This window comes from Mus musculus, chromosome 1 (assembly GCF_000001635.26).
Source record: "Mus musculus strain C57BL/6J chromosome 1, GRCm38.p6 C57BL/6J".
In the NCBI taxonomy this organism is placed as follows: domain Eukaryota; kingdom Metazoa; phylum Chordata; class Mammalia; order Rodentia; family Muridae; genus Mus; species Mus musculus.
Genome location: NC_000067.6, coordinates 58153306 through 58174244, shown reverse-complemented (window position 1 = coordinate 58174244; position 20939 = coordinate 58153306). Strand labels below are relative to the sequence as shown.

The 20939-nt window shown below is 44.3% G+C and overlaps 1 protein-coding gene and 1 pseudogene across 4 annotated transcripts in view; one reads left to right on the top strand and one right to left on the bottom strand.

Annotated features, from left to right (window-relative positions):
* Aox3 (aldehyde oxidase 3) overlaps window positions 1-20939 on the bottom strand; it is an 89087-nt gene that overhangs the window by 27977 nt on the left and 40171 nt on the right. For all 4 annotated transcript variants that reach the window (XM_006496285.4, NM_023617.2, XM_006496284.4 and 1 more), the window contains 11 exons: window positions 20673-20765; window positions 15875-16044; window positions 15226-15340; window positions 14486-14608; window positions 10800-10896; window positions 8284-8408; window positions 6509-6642; window positions 4380-4467; window positions 3502-3588; window positions 2312-2503; window positions 1897-2124 (listed from right to left, as the gene is read on the bottom strand). In XM_006496285.4, coding sequence (XP_006496348.1) covers window positions 1897-2124; window positions 2312-2503; window positions 3502-3588; window positions 4380-4467; window positions 6509-6642; window positions 8284-8408; window positions 10800-10896; window positions 14486-14608; window positions 15226-15340; window positions 15875-16044; window positions 20673-20765 — 1452 coding nt within the window. The remainder of the gene's footprint in view (window positions 1-1896; window positions 2125-2311; window positions 2504-3501; window positions 3589-4379; window positions 4468-6508; window positions 6643-8283; window positions 8409-10799; window positions 10897-14485; window positions 14609-15225; window positions 15341-15874; window positions 16045-20672; window positions 20766-20939) is intronic.
* Gm24548 lies at window positions 19157-19264 on the top strand (annotated as a pseudogene).

Genomic DNA, 20939 nt, shown 5'->3' with positions numbered 1-20939 from the left:
GTCTTTTAAATTTGTTTTTAGTAATAGTAAGTACATAGTATTTATACAATTACAAACAAATCAGTAGAACATTTTCATTGGGAAAAATATTAATTATCAAAATATACTGTAACTTTTTTCCCATAAGGAAGTACTTTAAACACCCACTGTGTAGTCTGGGTAAATGATGCTTGGAGTGGGGTAGAACTAAATGAGAGAAATCTAGAGTTTTAAGCACCACCTCTAGAAACCCCTCATTGAAGTACAGTCTACAATGTGGGTATAATTTGATTTCATGTTACCCTCTTTCAAGAGTGGAGCAGAGAGTATTTTGAGCAAGTACAATCTTGGGCAGATAAATTTGTTGGTTTTGAGAGGGTAGACAGAGTTGTTTCTAGGAGACAGGGCTAATTAGAGTTGAACAACCATGCACATGTTAACAACATGGGTAGTATCTAGAGACATAGATTTGAATAACTAACTAGTCTTTCCTGAAGTTAATGGTTGCCTCCCATCATTACCTAGGGTGTGGTAAAACAGCCCAGCGATGTTATGGCTTCAAAGGATTTATTGGCAGAATGCAAAGACAGCAGAGTTGCTGCAAACGTGTGACCTAGTTGCAGGCACTGCAACGTGGGACTGCTCTTTCTCCATGGCCACCCTGGGAAGTGAGCATGGGTCCAGGAGCTGGGGCATCTCTCATATTTCCACCTTGTAGACAACAAGCCCATGGATACTGAGTGTAGAACCTACAGGTGCTCTCATCTTTCTTCTCATACAATTCTCATAAAACATATTCTAAAATTCCACCAACTCTGCCTTTGCTTGATCATAATGGCACTGATTTTAAAAGACTCATTATTAGGTTCTGGCTATCTCTACACTCCCAAGGTGAAATGTATCCTTATGAGAAACCTACAGATAATGAAACATCACTGACAGAGTGGGTTTTTTGTGCATGATCCTGTGAGCTCACTTTCCTTGTGAAGTGATGCTCATAGAATCCCAGCTCATGTTTTCAAAAACTCAGGAAACAGTTTCAAGAAGATTATAAAGAGTAACTGAATACCCATAAAAATCCCTTCACTTTCTTATGGCTGCTATAGTGTATCACCCACACATCATTCGTCTGTCTATTGAACAACGTATCTACCCATATCATCATATACGCCCTTTGCTAGGATAGAGAGCAGGCAGATAGCAGAGACAAGGGCTTATGTAGTAGTCTGGAATGAAGAACCCTTAAGGGAGATCAAATTTCACCATTGCTTGACTGTAAGAGTTAAGCATCAGGGTGGTAGGGCAGGACAGGTTTAGAAACGGCTTCCAGCAGTAATGCTTAGGAGTTAATTAGAGCACAACAGCTTTGTAACAGGATTAGGTTTAAGTAAATACCCCTGAACTGCAGATCTTGTTATCAACAGTTGCTCAACCATCAATATTGTAGCTTTGAGGGCAAAAGAAACCAACCTGACCCCTGCCTTTGGAATTATTGTCTAAGACAATTGTCCAAGTTCTCAATCTGTGGGTCAAGACCTCTTTGGGGGAGGGAATCAAACAACCTTTCACAGGGGTCACATATCAGAATCAGATATCCTGCATATTAGATATATAAGCAGATATGTACATTACAATTCCTAACAGTAGCATAATTACAGTTATGAAGTAGCAATGAAAGTAATTACATAGTGGAGGTCACCACAACATGAGGAACTGTATTAAAGAGTCACAGCATTAGAAAGCTTGAGAACCACTGTTCTAAGAATTAGTATCAATAGAGCTTTTGCTATATGCACATATATAAATGCTATATATACATATATATAAGTACCATAAATGTATGTGCATGTAATATATACACATACATATACATGTACATGTATACATATACAGCTTTTAAGTGTTTCCAATAATCACCTGATAATAAAATGTCTTTGGAAATCCAACTGAGAATTTCATGGGGATGATGGCAATTCCTCTCTTCTTCCAAAATCTCTGTTGGTTAAATTCATCCACAGCTTTTTTCCTGTTATAGTAGGAAGAATTTTCCACACATGCCTCCCAGCACTGTAGCAGATTCGTTGGGTCAAACTCTTGGTTGTGAATTGTCCTATCGATTGTTCTGTACATGTTTAGCTCTCGAACCTGGTGGATGAAAATGCCCAATTTCACAAAAAGATCTCCAAGAGCTAACCCTAAAGAGATGGGCCATAGACGATCACAGAGCCAGCACATTATCAAAGGAAGCACTAACAAACACCGTGGTCTGGGGAACTAGAAGTGGTCCATTTATCTATTTACAGACTTTAAAACAGTTGTGAGCTCCTCTTACCTTCTCTGGTGGTAAGCGGCATTTGGCTGCCACAGCGGACATACAGGTTTCTGTTACAAATGCCCCCTGGGGAAAGCCAAATCCTCGAAACGCTGTATTGGAAGGCAAGTTGGTCTTACAGACTCGACCTCGGACACGGAGGTTGGGGATCTTGTAAGCATTTTCCAGTTTGAGCAAAGCATATTCTATCACCTAAAAAAAATGTTCCAAGGTTAAAAAAAAGAATCCAGGTGTCAGTCAGATTTCTTGTCCAGGTAGGATGAAGACAAACTCTGCTGAGGTGTATTTCTTGACTCCGTTCTTGGCACAACCAGAAAGGAATCCTGCACGCAGTTTCCCAGCCATCAACTGGTATGGCTGTGTACTTAGTTTTATGGTTTCATTGCCTGTTTTTTATTCTCAAAACTCACAAGGTTTAGTTTGGTTTGGTTTTGTTTTGTTTGTTTGTATTGCTTTTGTCCAAAGAGGAGAAAGAGATACTCTTCCAGTTTCAACATACTCTTGTGGTCCTACCTTACACCTTTAGAATTGATGGGAAGATTTAGAAAGGGGGAAAGGGGCCAGTTAGGCCAATGGTGTCCTCATATCTATTGTTAAAGGATTAGATTGTGACAGGCACGGGAAGGCTCTGCATGAGTTTCGGAGAGGCACTGCAAAAGCTGTAGGGTCTGGATGAAAGCCTAGGTAGGGCTTAGTCTCTAAGTAGGAGGGAAGAGGCAGGAGGTATAGGGAAGAATTTTCCCTGGCACAGAGAGGAGATTTGCCTTAGACAAATCCCAAACCCTGTTCTCCACATGTTAGCATGTTTCCCTGACAGCTCCCCCAGCTCTGCCCAGAAGAGAATATTGGAAGAAGGAAAAAAGGGAGACAGCTCTCTGCAGGGAAAGTTCTGGGGGCCAACCTAAGACATTCATCAAAGGCTCACACCCAGACCCTAGAGCTCAGTGAGTGGAAGGCAAACCTTGGGCACCCTCCTGGATGGGTACCTCAGGGCCAGAGCATCTCACCATCCCCTGACTTCTCCATAAGCAGCGGGTGGGGGAGATGTGGAAGCATCTGGAGTCACCCTTACAGTTTATTGTCCATGGTAAGTGGGTGAGGTCAGTGGGCTGAGCCTTCTAAGTTGACCCTCTAAGACACCAGGCTTAGGCATCATCGAGTCTCCTGTCACCAAGACACAAGTCACTTACCAGTTCAGAATCATCTGGGGTGCAGCCTCCATTGATATAAAGCTGGATGTCTGCCGCCTTGATTTTCCCATTGTTCATGAAGCCAATCTGTGAACAGTTAAGCAACATTTGCTCCTGTGAATTTTGTGGTAATAATACTATTCCCTGAGCATTTAAACAGAACAAGTGGAAGTTCAGTGGATGCCAAGAGTATGAGCTGGGGAGGGGGCCTGCTTAGGTTCAAACCCAGCTCCTGCCATTTGTTTTGGGATTCCCCCTCTACTTTTTTATGCCTCAGTACCCTCAGGCATGACAACAGGGACAAGGCTGTCACCCACCACCATCTGAAGGCTTGAGTCCCACCTCAGAGTATTTGACTCAGTAGACCTGAGCCTGGGAATCTCTGTGTCTAGCAAATGCACAGGTGACCCTGCTGCTGCTGATGCAGTGACCACATGCTGATCACTGCTGACCCGACCCACAGGAAGTTCACTTATAGCCCAAGCACTCAAGCTATTAAGAACTACAGAGTGACAGTGTGTTGAAACGTAAGAGAAAGAGATGGGGCAGTCTGCTCTGATTCATGAATGTACAGGATGAGTCAAATTCAGAGAAGTATCAAATCCGGAAACATCTGTCTTCTAGAGGTCCCAGGAATGGAGAGACCTTCAAATGCCAGTTTCTGTTCATCTTTGCCATATTCCCAGTCTCTGTATTAGTATCTCTTTTTCTTCTATGTGCAGTGACTCACAGGTCACGCTGGTGATACTGAGGCTTGGTAAGACCAAAGCATGCACACCAACCACCTGCACGGGGGAGCAGAGAGCTCCAAAGGACTGGAGCTGCAAGACACAGGCCCCTGGAGTGGCGTCTGTGCAGGGACGTGGCCACCCACTCACCTTGTATTTCCCGAGTAGTGGGTGACGTCCTCCAGTTATCAACATGTCATCCCTACGCTCTAGAATGAAACGTATTGGGCGGCCGGTCCTAGAAAAGAAAAGATTCCAATTGTAACAGATGTGAGATTCGAGTGAGTTCAGGTTTGCTGTCATTCAATCAGGCAAAGGAGAAAGAATCAGAGTGCAGCCACTCAGGAGAGAGAAGGGAGTGGGGAGGTTTTTGCTGTTCCCTGGTGAATGGTGTGGCTGGGAAACTTCCTGAAGGCTTAAGATGTTTGTTCATTTGTTCGTTTGTTTACAGGAAGGGAGGGAGTTCCTCTCTGGTGTCACAGGCAAGCCTGCCTGTGGCTGCTACAGATTGGACTCCAAAGTTTTAGAAAAGGTTAAGAGCTGTGAATTAGATTCCCGTCCCCCCAGCCCCCCACACCCAGAGTAATTTGGGGAACTTAAAACCAAAGGAGACGTGTGTGTGTGTGTGTGTGTGTGTGTGTGTGTGTGTGTGTGTGCCCTGTATTATCCCCCTTGTAACCACACTCCATTAATGTTAGTGGTGTCATTGTCTCGTTGATATGCAAGTCCAACTTTATTCCTTAATTCCTTGCATTCTCTATTCAAATACCCATTCACGTTAAGTCACACCACTTATTTTTTTCTTTTACAAAATGTCTAGGTTCTAATTCTCTCCTTTTAATAAGTGCTCATTCGGCTAAGCCTTAATTTTCATTTCCAGGTGACTGCAGTTGGAATTCCAGTCTCCTCTGGTCATTCCCATCATCAGTCTGTATGTATCTCAGAGTCCCTCCAGGTGAACATCAGATGCCACCTTCTAAGGACGCATTACAGATGGGGCTGAGGAGGTGGCTCTGTGAGAAAAGGTGCTTGCATGCAAGCTTGGCAACCTGGGCTTGATCTCCAGAACCCACACAGAAGTAGAGGGAAGGGATACACTCCATAATGCTGTCCTTTGAGCTCCATCCATGTGATGCAGCCCTCATATACATCATGCATAGATAATAATAAAAAGAACATAGCATAGGCATCTGGTGGCTGGTTTCCATCATATCAACCCAACCTTCTCTTCCTTCAATAATTCACTTAAGAGCTCCCCATTTGTGAAGCTCTTACCATTATAGTCTGCTTGAGTGTGGTTGGGGGTTACTAAAATTAAGCATGTGTGTCATATCTTTGTAATTGTGTTTTTCCTAGGACATAGTAGTGAGTGAGAGATGGGGGTGTTTGAGTGTGTGTGTGTGTGTGTGTGTGTGTGTGTGTGTGTGAGTGTGAGAGAAAGACAGAGAGGGAGGGAGAGAGGGAGGGAGGGAGAGAGAGGGGAAGGAAAAGAGAGAGAGGAAAGAGAGAGGAGAGGGGAGAGAGAGAGAGGAGAGGGGAGAGAGAGAGGAGAGGAGAGGAGAGGAGAGAGAGAGAGAGAGAGAGAGAGAGAGAGAGAGAGAGAGAGAGAGAGATTCTAGGTTATCTAAGACATCAGGTCTGCCTTTCAGAATCAGGGTTTGTGGCCTGGCCTTTCCATTACTATGTCAGCACACTTTGTTAGCCACATGCCTCAGTAAGAGCTACACTATTTTAATAGGTTAGCCATACACATAGGACAATTTAAAAAATTTAAAAGGGGGCTCCGTGAGAAACAAGTGTCCTGCCGCAGTCCCAAGCCACATAGTTCTTCCAGGAAGTGTGGCCGTCAGCAGTTTTTGTCCTCAGCACACTAAAATTTTAATGTGCTACCAGGTGTCTTCTTCCTCAAGGAGTAGTAACCAGCCACATAGATAACATCCAAATATTCATTTTCCCTCCATCATCCCTTCTATCTCTGTGGGCTTTTGCTTATGTCTCAATGAATACTAAGGACTAATCAAATTGTCTGTTGACTTATTCTTGTTTCCTTGGCAGTTGAGCTGAAAGGCAGCAGGCATGTGAGACAGAACCCACCCTGCTGTGGGAAACTGAGACAAGTAAGCCGACCTGTTCCCAGTGCTGTCCCCACCTCCCCCAGAGAGGCTGACTGGGCTAGCAATCCCTTGGCCCATATTGGGAGTGTCTCCCCCAAAAGCCATTGAAACTGTTGGGACCAGTGGTAAGAACTCCTTGTGAGTGTGGCTCCCAGATCCACTCACTTCTGTGCGGCTACAGCTGCCACGGATGCCAGGAGCCCAGGCTTGCTTGCTTTCCCTCCGAAGGCTCCACCAACCCTTTTCACATGGCAGTTGATCCTATTCTTTGGGATGCCCAAGGTGCGAGCCACCATTTCCTATGAGCAGTTGGCCACAGGACCCCGAGAAGGTGAAACAGAACACACACAGTTAGCAAAAAGTTCATTTACCAAAGAGCTTTCATAGTATTTTCATAGTACGAAATGCAAACCCTTTAGCAACATGCCTCAGAAGGGGAGGAGAGGTGGAGGCTGTCTACTAGTGGAGCAGAATCAGGGCACACTTTTTTTTTATCCCCACATAGCCCAATGCCCAACAGTGTTTCCTGAGAGCATAGAAAAGCTGTGTTTCAGAGTCAGCCACAGTTGTACCTTGTGCTGCAGCTGGACTTGGTAATGTGTAACAGTCACCCAGGTGGTACTGGTTTTGAAGGCATGAAGGGGTCATGAAGAGCAGCTGAGGCTCAGGACTGTGAGAGGCCATGGAAAGCCATTGGTAAAGGTGCATTCTTAGTTGCAATTGATAGCCCAGGATTGAAGGGTTCATGCAAAGGAGATGAGGCTTGGCACCATGAAGAGAGCCTATGAGAGGCTTTTGGTGAAACCCAGTTGCAGCAGAAGATAGCAGTGTTTTGCAGGGCACACTTTTAACTTTATTTCAATTTACTTAAGGGTGTGTGTGTGTGTGTGTGTGTGTGTGTGTATGTGCACTTGCGCATGTGTGTGTGCATGCGTATGTGCACATGAGTGTGTGTGTGGGTGTTAGAAGAGACCAGAGGTGTGGGACCCTTTGGAGCTGGAGTTGCAAGTGCTTTTGTGCTGCCTGATGTGGGTGCTGGGAATTGAACTTGCATGTGCTCTTAGTGCTGAGCCATCAGTCCAGCCTGCTAGCTTAGTTTTTGAGACAAAGTCTCACTGGTTTAGGTTAGCCTTGAACTCACAACACAGCCCAGCTGGGGTGCGGGCTACTTTTAAGAATGGGCCATATTTGGGCTGGGGAGATGGCTCTGGTTGGTAAGATGATTGCTGCACAAGCAGGCAGGCCCAATGTCAGTCCCCAGAAAGAGCCAGCTGAGGTGGTGTCTAGTTGCAACCCCAGCAGTGAGGAAAGGAGACAGATCCCAGGTACCTGCTGGTCAGCTAGCCTAGCACACATGCGCAGATCCAGGCCAGTGAGAGACCCTGTCTCAAACAACCAGGTGGGCAGCACATGAGGAACAACACCTGATGTTGACCTCTGACCTGCATACACATGCTTTCAACACATGCATGTGCACCTACATAAACACACACACACACACACCACATACACACACCACATATACACACATGCACATGAATAGGGCAGACTTATTTTAATCTACTGATCTGAACAGGTACTAAGTAATTAGAGATTAACATTATAGACACAGCAAGGCAAATGTTGGAAGCCCATGGTGCAGATGTAAAGCTCGGGGCTAGAGAGGACAGAGGGCCCCTCACCACAGGCTAGCGGTGGGAGGGGCTGCAGAAAGATGAAGACCAGGAGGAGCCATTCCCCACAGCCTCATTTACTTCGTAATGAGACGGGAGATAGTCATTGTTTGAGACAAAGGGGTAGGTAGACTTTTGTGGAAGGTTAAAGGGAACTGGTAAGAACTGGGCCTCAGCTTTGCCTCTGACTGGATATTGAACTTTTGCTGAATATTACTCTTACCTTTGAGTCAGATGAGTGACGACTGCCTGTGTGCTGGAACCTACCTGTGTAAATGCAGCATCCTGGCTTGACACATAGATGTCCATCTCCTTATCCTCTCCCTTGGGGACCACACGTACGCTTTGAGTCTCCATGTAAAAATGCTCCTGGCCTCCCAAGTGCACCTCCCCTTTTGGATACAGAAACACGCATCACTTTAGAGACACATCATTAAACACATCTGAAGCAGACTGTGGCCTGTTTTGCTAAATGTTATTATTTTATTTCAGGTCATGGGAATGGCATTTAGTTTCCTGTCTTGCTTTCAGAGAATCATTGCAATTTGACATTGCAAGTTTCCAAAAGCAGCTGTCCCTATGCATAATTGGGCAATTACATGCAATTTAAAATCTCCTGTGCACTTGGCTCCATTTCCGTACCTACTCAGTCAGCATGTTCTTAAGAACTAGAAATTAACTTTTGTAGGCTTGAGCGACAATTGGAAAGTCAGGTAAGATGCTCTTACCTAAGGGGAAATTCATTTCGGTAATGAGGCTGCCCAGGGTAGTTATGACTTTACACAGAATATTGAAGCTTGCGCCTGAATCCTGACAACTAACCGGATGCCTTTTCTTCTGTTTGTTCGAAGCATTAAACCACACAGTCTACATCTCAGTTATCCACTGAGTTGGAAGAGATTGCACTTGGACCCACAGTGGTCGAGTGCCTGCCTAGCCGGCTATGCAGAGATGGATTCTCAACACTGTAAGCAGCACCCAACCCACAGGACAACCCAGAGAAAGTAGAGACCTGGGGTAGAAAGAACAAATGGTGTATGTGATGAGGGAGGGGAGGAGTGCAGGATAAACGTCTCTCTTCCTCCCCTCCCTCCTCCTTTTTTTTTTTTTTTTTTAATTTCACTTAAGGAGCAAGTAAAAGTTTTTAGAAACCTATGATCAATCATAGGTATTAAAAAAATAAAGTTGTGGGTCAGTAGATGGCTCAGTGGGAGAAAGCCAACTCCCAGAAGTTGTACACACACACACACACACACACACACACCAAATAAATAAATGCAGAAAAGATAAAAAAGTTTGGTTTGTAGCAGGTGGAGGTATGTGTAGGAGTAAGAGACTTCCGGTTTACGGTAAATCCACAGATACAGCTTTTAAACAGATCTGGATTTCTAGACAGTGTTCACTCCTTTTGAGACTTTATTGACTTTCATGGCTGAGAGTCCCAGGTGAACATCCTGGACTCACCATGTTCATATGACTCCTCTGGGAAACAGGCTTGAAATTGTAATGAGTTCAGCAGATCTTCGCTGAAGATTCTGTCTCTCTGTCTCTCTGTCTGTCTCTGTCTCTCTCTCTCTGTCTCTCTGTCCCATTTGCCTCCCACGCCTCCTTTTGTCACATTTCGGTGTTTGGTGACTCAGTTTTATTGTAACACTGTTATGCTAAAATAAACCTGGTCCCAGAACGCCTCCATACTTGCAATAAAGAACTTTACTCTAATTAATGATGTAAGTGGACAGAAAGCCTAACCAGGAGCTGTGTTTTTTTTTTTTGTAACAGGCCAGTCTCAAGCTATTAATCCAGTGACAAGCCACCAACTGACCAGTTTCTGCATCTTACTTCACTTCCTGTCTATGAATCTTCCTGTCCACACTTTGAGCAGCATGTTCTCAGCTCCTCAGGTGTTGACCTGAGCGTCTTTCACTCATTTAAGCTTAACTTTACTTTGTCTGAAGTTTTTCTTTTCACAGTATTAATTTTAACTCTAACATCAGGTTTTGGTCTTTTTGTCTGTTGGTCATGCCAGCCTCCTGTGGAAACAGGTTGAATATGGATTTTTTAAGTGGAGTTTTTTTTTTTTTAAAGATAATTATTATGTCTCAGTTAGGTCTCACTAGGGACATTGTAATGACCTTTGATCTGACCTCTGATGGACCCTTTCTTCCGATTTTGATCCAGATCCTCCTGGCAGGTCCTCTAAATGGCAACTGAGATACTGTCAGTTTCTTATTCAAAATAAGAATCTTTTTCATTGCCTATCAAGTACAGCCACTGCCACCCCTGTCCCCAACCAAACTCATTCCTATATTTGCCAATCTTCTCAGAGCGTTATATCCTGGGCTGTCCCCCTCGTTACTCACGTCATTAAGTTCATCCAGGCCTTGGGCATGCCAGGCAAGCAGTGCCACTGAGCTGAATCCTCTGCTTGTAGCTTTTGAGACAGCTCTTGCTAAGTCCCAGCCCAGGCTGCTGTCAAACTCATGTCCTTTCTGCCTCAGCATCCAGAATACTGGACTACACTACCAGCCTTCACTTTAACTTGTAAAGAAGCCACAGAGCCAATAGATTAAAAACGCCCATGATAGAAAGAAAGAGACCTAAAGGGCTGTGTGTGGTAGAGCACACCTTTAATCCTAGCACTTGAGAGGCAGAGGCAGGCAGAGCTCCGTGAGTTCAAGGTCAGCCTGGTCGACATAGCGAGTCTGAGGCAAGCTAGAGCTACATAGTGAGACCCTGTCTCAGCCCCTCTTTGCAATGCCCCTGCCTCCCGCAAAAGAATTTACCTTCGAGGATTTGATCGGCACATTGAAATGCTTCCTCAACATTTCCTTGTTCTAGTTTTCTTTCAGGTCCAATGAATGATTCATATTGCAGTGCATCCTGGGAAGGTAACAAATGAAAAGGATTATGTATGTTGCTTAGTCTGCTCACTCGTATATCCTGCATGCTGAAACCCATACATAAAGATGACCACCAATTTCCACATTCCCTAGGACAACACATGCTCCAAACACGACTTTGTAATGCCTCAGTGAATATGGGGACACCTTAGATCCTATCTTCTGAGCTGGTGCATCTTGGAAGACATGATTGTGGTGTAATGGAGTCCGTTATGTAACTGCATGCCAATCTTCCCTGAATGAGAACACCTGTGTCCTTTAATCTCTGAAGAAACATTGTGGAGGCTTAATGTTACATTAGCCTTAATACCCTTCCACTAGCTTTAGTGTTCCCTTCATCCTCCAGTCACAGCTAGATGTATTGATATGTGTGTGTGTGTGTCGGTATATGACTATATATATATATATATATACATATATATATATGTATATATATATATATATATACATATATATATATATATATATACATGTCAGTAGTTAGAACCATACAGACACACAAACCCTGTTCCTTACCTTATCCAAGTGTCTCTCAAAATCTCACCTGGTTGTATTCTTGATTCTTTGTTTTGTGAATGGTTTGCTGGGTTTTTTTTTCAAAACTTTTATTAAAAACTTTTTTAAAATTAACCAACAAATCCCATTGTTTTCAGAGTGACACAGCACCTCCACAGGCTGTTGATGTGTGGGTGTGCATGGGTGCACACCTCAAAGGTAAGCACTACTGTTATGGTTTATGTACTCTCTCTCTCTCTCTCTCTCTATACACACACACACACACACACACACACACACACACACACACACAGGCCTCTCTCTATCCTTACTCTGCAAATTATGTACACTCTTGCCTTCATTTATCAGTTAAATTTAGAGATTTTCCCATAGCCAAGAATAGAGAATGTGCTCACTTAAAAAGTTCACAGCTCCTCAGATTTCCAGTGTGTGTGTGTGTGTGTGTGTGCTTGAGCGTGTTGGTTCAACAAGATTGAACTCAGGGCCTCTTGCACGCTAGGCAAGCACGCTACCACTGCACCATGAATGAGGCTCCACTTCCACTATACAGACAAGACCTGGGCAAGATGCTTTTGTTGAAAATGGCAGTTCATTCTACCTTTTAAATTGCTCCTGTGGTTAATAGGTTCAAAATTGGTATGTGCAATCTCTTCTCTCAGTCAGTGTACTTGTAGCCTTTGTTCAGTTTTCCTTAGTTGTTCTTTTTATTTATTTCTAGGAAATCTTTATATAATTAGGGAGTATGTTTGCTTCCTATGCCGTGGCTTGCAGAGTTTTTCCAGCTGGTGACTGTCTTCTGTTCCTAGCACGTTTTTCTTCGGGTTGAGGTATACGTACTTTACATCATTAATTAATCAATCTTTTCTCTTACAGAAGTTAGAAGTTGAATCCGAGTCAGGAAGATTAGGAAGGCGTCCACTGGGCTTTCTTCCCCTGCTGCTTGGATTTGACTCTTGGCCTCTTTGCTATTACTTAATCTTCCTTACCTTGGTCTATCCTGACACAGTGACACATGTGGTAAGGCTAATCTGCTCACCCTTATTTTTCCTTAGCACTTGGCCTCAGGTGTATTCTACTGAATGTAAATAAATCAGGAAAGGCAGGAAATAAGTCAGGAAACATAAGTGGTTGAGAGTCCTTATAATTCAGTTTTAAAAATCAGAGTTATATGTTATTCTTATGGTGTTAGTAGATTGTCAAGAATCTCTTAGGATAGTAAATGGCTTTTAATATGCAGAAAGAGTTGCTTTGCATATAGAAATGCTGAACTTATTCAGGATGGTTCCAAATTGACTTCACTGTTTATTCAACTACAGCAAGTGATCAGAAATAGAAACCATCCATTGTGTATAACACATATCCAATCTCATATGGCTCTACCAGGCCCTCTAGCTTGGTAATGATGTAATTGATCAGCTATTGATAGGAAGTGTGCTTGAGGCTCCAGAATTTCATTTAAAAGCATGTTAACAGCAAAGGTATTAAAAAAAAAAAAGAATTTTCTATCACTTAGCCAAAAGCCAAAAAGATTGTAAAGACATATCCTACTCGCTCTTTGTATAACCAAACTGCATCACCTGCAGGGAGCAGTCCTAAAGCACCCAAGGAAACGAAATATGGAAAATGGATGCATTTCTCTCTACAGAGTTTGGTAAGCTGGAATCTGTGCACCAAACTATAGACACATATTCAAGATTTCATTGGGCAACGATTTTAACTTTTGAAAAGGCTGATTCTGTAATTACACATGTATTAGAAGTTATGGCCATTATGGGAATTCCTATTAAGACAGACAAATAACACAATCCTCCAGCATGTGTCTCTAATAAAATGAAATGATTTTTAACATATTATGGTATGAAACATACAACAGGTATACCATACAATCCTCCAGGACAAGCAATTGTAGAGAGAATCCACACGTATGCCAAATGATGCTATGTGACCTTGTTCCTTAATTTAAAACGTGGTTGAACAAAGATGCCTACAGCCTATATAACTGGGCAGAAGAGAGGTAGATAGGGTCTCAGGCTTGGGGTCTGAGGTAGGATCATGAGGGGAAAGAGCAAAGATGGAAAGAGGAGAAGATGCCGTGGGCAGGTGAATCAGGAAAACGTGGCCATGAGGGCTGGCCAATTGGAGTAAGAGCAGCCTTGGCAGAATATGACAAATTATATCTCAGGGTTATTGATAGGGAAGACGACAAAATAGCTTAGAGGATATCTACCCAGCTCTAGTGTTTAAAGGCTTATTATAAATATAAATGTTTTATGTCTTTTATCTGGACACTGGATGATCAAAGGCAGCGTAGAAACTCTGATTTGAGATAAAACATTTAATATATTTGATACCACTCTATAAATCGGTGGACAAGTCTTCCTAGATTTTTAGTAAAGAAACAGAGTGTTCAGTGGGCTGTCTGGTCTGCCAAACGACAAGGCTGAGTCTTGCCACTGTCCCTCTGCTGGGGAATGGAGTTGCTTCCCTCTCTAGTGGGCCTGCCACAAAATGCAAGAAGGAACTGGTGCAGTTTACTTCAGACTTAGAAAAAAAGGCAAAGAAAAGCCAAGGCAAAAAGGACCCTCTCCACACTCAGGGGAGTGGGCCAGTCACATGGAAGGCAACAGAAAACTTCAAAGTGGCACAGATCCTGGGCAGCAGGAACCCAGTCGGTAAGAGAAAATTATTCCAAATTTCCAAATTTTCAAATCCACCTAAGAGGAAAAGTGTGAACTTTCTAAGATTCAAAACCAGACAATTTTGGTTCAGGTGTCCTTAGAGCCAGTGGCTCTAAGCCAGAGGTCTGTAGTGAGATTAGAGGACCCGTTTCCAATCAGAAGTATCTGATAGGAAGAGGAAGGCAGATGGAAACTTCTAGAAAAAAACAAAAACAAACAAACAAACAAACAAAACCTCATGGTTTTGTCCATGCGATCACCAGAGTGTGTGACAACTGCCATGGGGTTAAGAAAATTCACAAGTACTGCATCCACGTAACAGCTCTTGCTAACTCACTGCCAATTGACCCAAAGACTGAGCAGATCAGAACTTACCTGCACTGTCACAATCATGGGCTCTATGTCTTGATAGACAATCTTCACTTTTTTTGCGGCCTGCTGGGCATGAGCATAAGAGTCAGCGGCCACAGCACACACAATTTGACCCACGCAGATCACCTGGGAAGAAGCAGAGGACACAGAGGGAAGGAAAGTTGAAGCTGCCAGGTCCTTGTTAACCAGGCAGGAAGAAGGTCTTTCTTGGGATTGTGGGGACTTGTGGCACAGAGCACGGGGCTGGTGTGAACACTGCCTCAGCCACCACCAGCAATATGCCTCGGATAAGTTACCAAAGTCAGTGAGTCTCAATGTCTTTGTCTTCAAAGAAAGAGAAGCGAGCCTGCTTAGGTTGCCCTCGCTGCCTCAAGTCAGTTACAAAACAAGGTTTAGTACAGGTGGGTAGTCTTGGATCATTAGGAAGAGTATATATGTATGCATATACACATGTATATGGGTTCACACACAGGTATGTATATATTCATGCATATATGTGTGTGTGTGTGTGTGTGTGTGTGTGTGTGTGTGTATAAAACCCCTGTGTCTGCTGCCATTACAGTTTCTGTGCCATGAGACTAGTACCATGATACTGACCCATGATCCTCCTGACCCATGAACAAAGATAGATTTGGTGACAGCCCATGTCTGCTCAGAGAAGGGTACATCAAGACTTTTAAAGGCAGCTTTGTAGTTGATAGGTACATGATAGGTACCATGAGGTAGTGCCATCATCACACTACCTCATCCTGTGCATATAGGCTTTCCTCTTCTCTGCCATTGTCACCAGGCACATCTCGAGCTGTTACCACATCAACCACACCAAGTGACGCCAAGGCCTCGGAGGCATCAAGAGAGCTAGGAAAGAGACAGTGTGTCACCCAGTGGCAAAGACCTTGTCCATGGGAGGATGGGAACTCTGAGAACTGTCCTGTGAGCCACAGAAACTTCAGTAGGCAAGTCCACAGTATGGGGGCATTAATAGAGGCAGCTGTTGCAGGAGGTGGAAGACACTGGCTCCCTGAGCACAGGCTATCCTCACCTTTCAGGGTGAGTCTATGCTTCCTCGGCCAGTGCTCAGGTGCTGGCACAGTGAGAAGCTTGGGCTCCTCTGAAGGTAGACATTCATAAAAGTCAGAGAATCACAGCTTTGGGGAATCTCAGGAGGCAGGAAAGTTGTTCTTGCCCCATTAAGTTCGTAGATAAAAGCTGCTCATTCAACACCTCATTTACACACCCAAGCCCACAGTTTTCCCATCATCTTGTACTTTCAAGATACGTACTCAGATTATGTTTTCAGTATGTTGGGTAGGATTAATTGCTAGGTGGCAACCATGTCCCTAGATACCTGCTGGGTATTCCAGGCCATCCAACTTTGCCATCATAACTTACATGATTTTAGCATGTGACTTGCTGCTGGTTACCACTGCCAAGAAGAGTTCCCCAGGCAACACAGACATATCATCACAAAATACTGCCTCTCCTGTGGCGTGTTTAATGCCAGACTGATGCATGATGGGACGTCCGATTGGGTCTTGCAGAGGCTGTTGGAAGTCTACATCCTGTGTTAAAAGAGCAGAGGACAGAGCAAAATGATTAAGCAAGACTGTTCATGGGTCAGGAGGATCATGGGTCAGTATCTTCCCCATTCTCTTGAGGCAAGCTTTCTAAAGTAGCCTAGTTCGATTTAAACTGTGTCTGTCTTCTTTCTTGCTGTTTATCTGTATGAAACAGAGAAGGTTAACTCACGTGTGCTAAAGATAATACAAGTTGAGACTTGACTCGAACAAAGATAGATTTGGTGACAGCCCATGTCTGCTCAGAGAAGGGTACATCAAGACTTCTAAAGGCAGCTTTGTAGTTGATAGGACAGACACAAGTATAAAGTTTTATTATGCTTCTATCTATAATGTGGGTCTGAATTATTCCCCCAAAGGCTCATGTGATGAAGGCATAGAGGACATGAGAAGTGGTAGAGCCCAGCAGAATGGAGTTAGGTGACTAGGAGCCAAGCCCTTGAAGAAAATATCAGGCCCATGGCTCTTTTTCCTCTCCATATTTCCTTCCTGGCTGCCATAAAGCGAGCAGCCTGGCTCTACAGCACACTGTCCTCCAGGATGCTGCCTAACCATGGTGTTCCCCAAACTGGAGCCAGCCATCTTAGTGCAAATTCCTGAAACCGTAAGCCTGTCCTCTTTTTAAGCTGATTTATCTCAGGTACTTTATCATAGCAAGGGCTAAAATGCTACCACATTTCCTGCAAGCTAATCTGCATTAGTTAAGTACAGCAACATCCACCAGGAGAGCCAGCTGAGTGGGCCCAGGGCAGGCTTCTTTAATGGGAACAGAGGGCAGAGGCCTGGGTAAGCTGGCCTTTGTTGATGGAAACAGGGGTCTGAGATCTATGTGAGTGACTAGAGAGGTCAGAAGGATGTCCTCTATGCTGGGGTGGGACCTTTTGGTCATACAGCTGTTTGGGGGCTACCCGTGGTCCCGTAAGTAATCCCTCATCTATGCCCCTGTAAATTAATCCAATGCATTCATGGCTTGACCAAGCTGGACCTGGATGGGCTAGCTCATTCTTTTGTCCCGTCAGTGGTGCCCGAGGTGGGGAGAACAGGTAGATGTTAGTTCATGTCTCCTCAGCAGAGGAACACGGAACCAGGTGAGAAGGCTTTCCAGGTAAGATCCAGCCAGCAGCTGCCTGAACACCATTGAGAAGATGACAAGAAGTGATAGCCCAGCCTAATTGTAGCCTCAGAAAACACAAACAAGGACGTGAAATGAATAGACACAACGCAGGAAGTCTCTGCTGCCCCCTGCTGCTGGGCTCCTGGACACCCTCCCCCAACTATCTTTATAAATAGGTTGTTCTGTTTCAGTAACTTTATTAAACAGATACTGTGTTTGCAGAAAAATACTTCAAGTCCAATGAGACCTGGGCACTATCAAAATGTAAATTACTCCTATCCAATTGACTGAAACTTTATCTCGCTGTTGCTTTAAAACGCATTTTAAAAATGAGCGAGACTCTGTACATTTTAACCTTGTAAGTTCATTTTCTCCCCCAGTGATCTGCGAAGTCTTTGTGTCTATTAATCTGTAAGGTTTTGCTGTGCCTGTTTCTTATCGTTCACACATTCTCTCTTATGTAGCTGGATCTGTCGGGCTTTTTTCTGTCTGGGTTTCAGGTCATGTTTGGAGGGTTTAGACTAAAAAAGAGCCTGCACACTCTTTAACCTAGTGATTTCATGGTGCTGTTTTAATGTTTAAAAATTAATAGATCTGGAATTTACATTCACTGTAAGGTGGGAAACATGGCTTTATTTTGGGGGGTTGTTGTTGTTTTGCTTTTAAAGTGACTTGCACAGAAATCTCTACCTAAACTCTCCTTTTTATTGTTTATTTGAAGTACACTTTTTACCTTTTGTAATGACACACTTCCTGGTCTGTTTCTGGACTTGGTGCTGCTTTGTCGTTCTTTTTAATTTATTCCAGAATAATGCCTTATACACTTAACCATTATAGCTATAGACTCTATCTCTGTGCTGAGTAGGGTTAGGCACAATTTGCACTACTGTTTTTTTGGATTTTTGGTTTTTTGTTTTAAATAAATGCCTGCTTTCATACTTCTAGATAAAGCTTAAAATCAAAATTTCCAAAACTCTTGTCAGAATATTGATTGGGAATATATTTGATATTATTTAGGAGAAATTGTTATCTTTATGCATTATGTCTTCCTAGCTGTGTATTACATTGCTTTTTATTTAAATATACTTTCTTTTGATTGCTTATCCATAATTTAAAAGTTTATTTTACATACTCACTGTGTATTTCTTTCTTGGTTTCATTTCTAGGAAATTTTTGGTTTTTTGTTTGCTTTCGTTAGTAGGACCTACCATTCTCCTGCATTTTCTAACTGACTATTGCTTATGAAAACCATTCCATAGCTGAACCTCTCTTAAAAGCTGAGCCCTGCACTGATAAGTGGATATTAGCCCCAAACCTAGGATTCCCAAGACATAAGATACAATTTGCTAAACACATGAAACTCAAGAAGAATGAAGACTGAAGTGTGGACACTATGCCCCTCCTTAGAATTGGGAACAAAACACCCATGGAAGGAGTTACAGAGACAAAGTTTGGAGCTGTGACAAAAGGATGGACCATCTAGAGACTGCCATATCTAGGGATCCACCCCATAATCAGCATCCAAACGCTGACACCATTGCATACACTAGCAAGATTTTATCGAAAGGACCCAGATGTAGCTGTCTCTTGTGAGACTATGCCGGGGCCTAGCAAACACAGAAGTGGATGCTCACAGTCAGCTATTGGATGGATCACAGGGCTCCCAATGGAGGAGCTAGAGAAAGAACCCAAGGAACTAAAGGGAACTGCAACTCTATAGGAGGAACAACAATATGAACTAACCAGTACCCCGGAGCTCTTGACTCTAGCTGCATATGTATCAAAAGATGGCCTAGTCGTCCATCACTGGAAAGAGAGGCCCATTGGACACGCAAACTTTATATGCCCCAGTACAGGGGAACGCCAGGGCCAAAAAGGGGGAGTGGGTGGGTAGGGGAGTGGGGGTGGGTGTATGGGGGACTTTTGGTATAGCATTGGAAATGTAAATGAGCTAAATACCTAATAAAAAATGGAAAAAAAAAAGCTGAGCCCTGGCTGTGTCATGTGTGTCAGGAGGTGGCAGAGAGGAGAGAGCGTCTGTCCTCTCAGTGTTCTGATCTGTGAACATTGAGTGGTTAGTAGCCTAACATTCCCTGAGAAAATCGAACCTTAGAGGGTCACCAGTTTGGCTCCAGCTCCCCACCCCTACCCCCAAGAGTTAACCTTAGAGGGCCACCAGTCCTGTGCTGTGCAGGCCTAAGGGGTGGGCAGACCATGCCTAAGATGACTCCTGCTTGTGCCATAATGCATGAGCGGGTATGGCACTCCTGAGGTGACCCAGACACTCAGAGACCCCAGGAGCCACGAAGAGGAGCAAGTCAGTGGTGGAGAAATGGAAGAGAAAGAGAAACAGAAGGATGCGGGTACAATGAAGACAGGCAGAACTGGACATTCAAGAGTAGTGAGGAACAGCCTGATGTGAGTGGTGATGTGGCTGGTGATGCCACCTGGGACCATGGTGGGGTCCTGGCCTGTGCTGCCACTGGGGGCATGTCTGGTTTTAGCCCTGCAGCAGCAGGGGTCTGTTACCTCCAAAGGCTAAGTGACTGTCCCTGATAGGGGCTGCTAACCAGGAACATGTTAATTTCTGAGGGCTGTGCAGAACTGGCACTGAACTCTTACCTGGGTGCCAGGGGAGAGCGGGCCTTGGGGGCTTGAGAGCAGGAGAACTGACCCCGCCCCTAGCAGCCCACACATTGTGAGAGTTATGAGTGAGCCAGCCCCAAGGATACAAGCGTGGGAGAGAGATCTGGCCCTATCACTCATCTCCAGTGCTGTGGTGTGGATGATGAAGACATATCCTCTCCTCCCTCACTCCTCACCACCTGCAGCAGACAGGAAAGCTGGCCCAGGGGTCTTGAGAGAGGGAGAACTGGTCCTGACCCTCACCAGAGGCAACACTTGGGAGAGCGGGCAGCTGCACCTCACCTGGGCAGCAGGGTAGAGCTGGCCCTGGTTTGGGTAGTTGCTGGTGAGTCAGCCCCAACAGTGTGAGAGCAGAAGAGCCAGCGGGCTGCCCAGCTCAGACCTTAGGCCTAGATCCAGGGCTTTGAATCGGCTCATCCCAACACCTACCCCACTGACAGGAGTGCATGAAAGAACCAGTCCTACAGAGCCAAAGCTACCGGATCTCCATGACACGGGGCAGCACAGGATGTCCAAGAGGAGTCCCAGTGAGGTTCCAGTATTGATAGAGTAGCAGTACCCAGAGGCCTTGAACAAGACCAATGACTCATTGCAATGAACATTTGCAAGCAAAGAAGTGTGGACAAAAGGGACTTCCACAACAGGCCAGTTGCAAGGGCGGAGAGCAGGTACAAGGGGAGGGGAGATGAGTGGGATTGGGTGCATGATGTGAAATCCACAAAGAACCAATAAAAAGTTAAAAAAAAAAAACCCACAGTAGCAACTTGAAATTCAAAGTAAAACCAGGTCAAAAGACAGATGCAGCCTCTTTTAGCTGCTGTGTTCATTCAGAAAATGCAGAAAATGGACTCACCTGAAATGACTGCATCCCATAAGGCATGGTTAAAGGGAAGTCTTCCAGAATGTGTAGGAGTTTCTGTGAGATGTCAGGGTACTTGTGGGGGTCCTGGAATGAAGACATGTAGTGTGTTTAATGGAAAGTACTTCCTGTGATGGCTGAGTTGACAAAGCGTTTTCAATGTTGCCGCAGCATCTCTGATGACTTGTTTTTATTGCTTTGGGAAAGTTTGAGCAAACTTGAGAGCTTTGGGTTTCACTGAGTATGGGACTCGGAAATGTA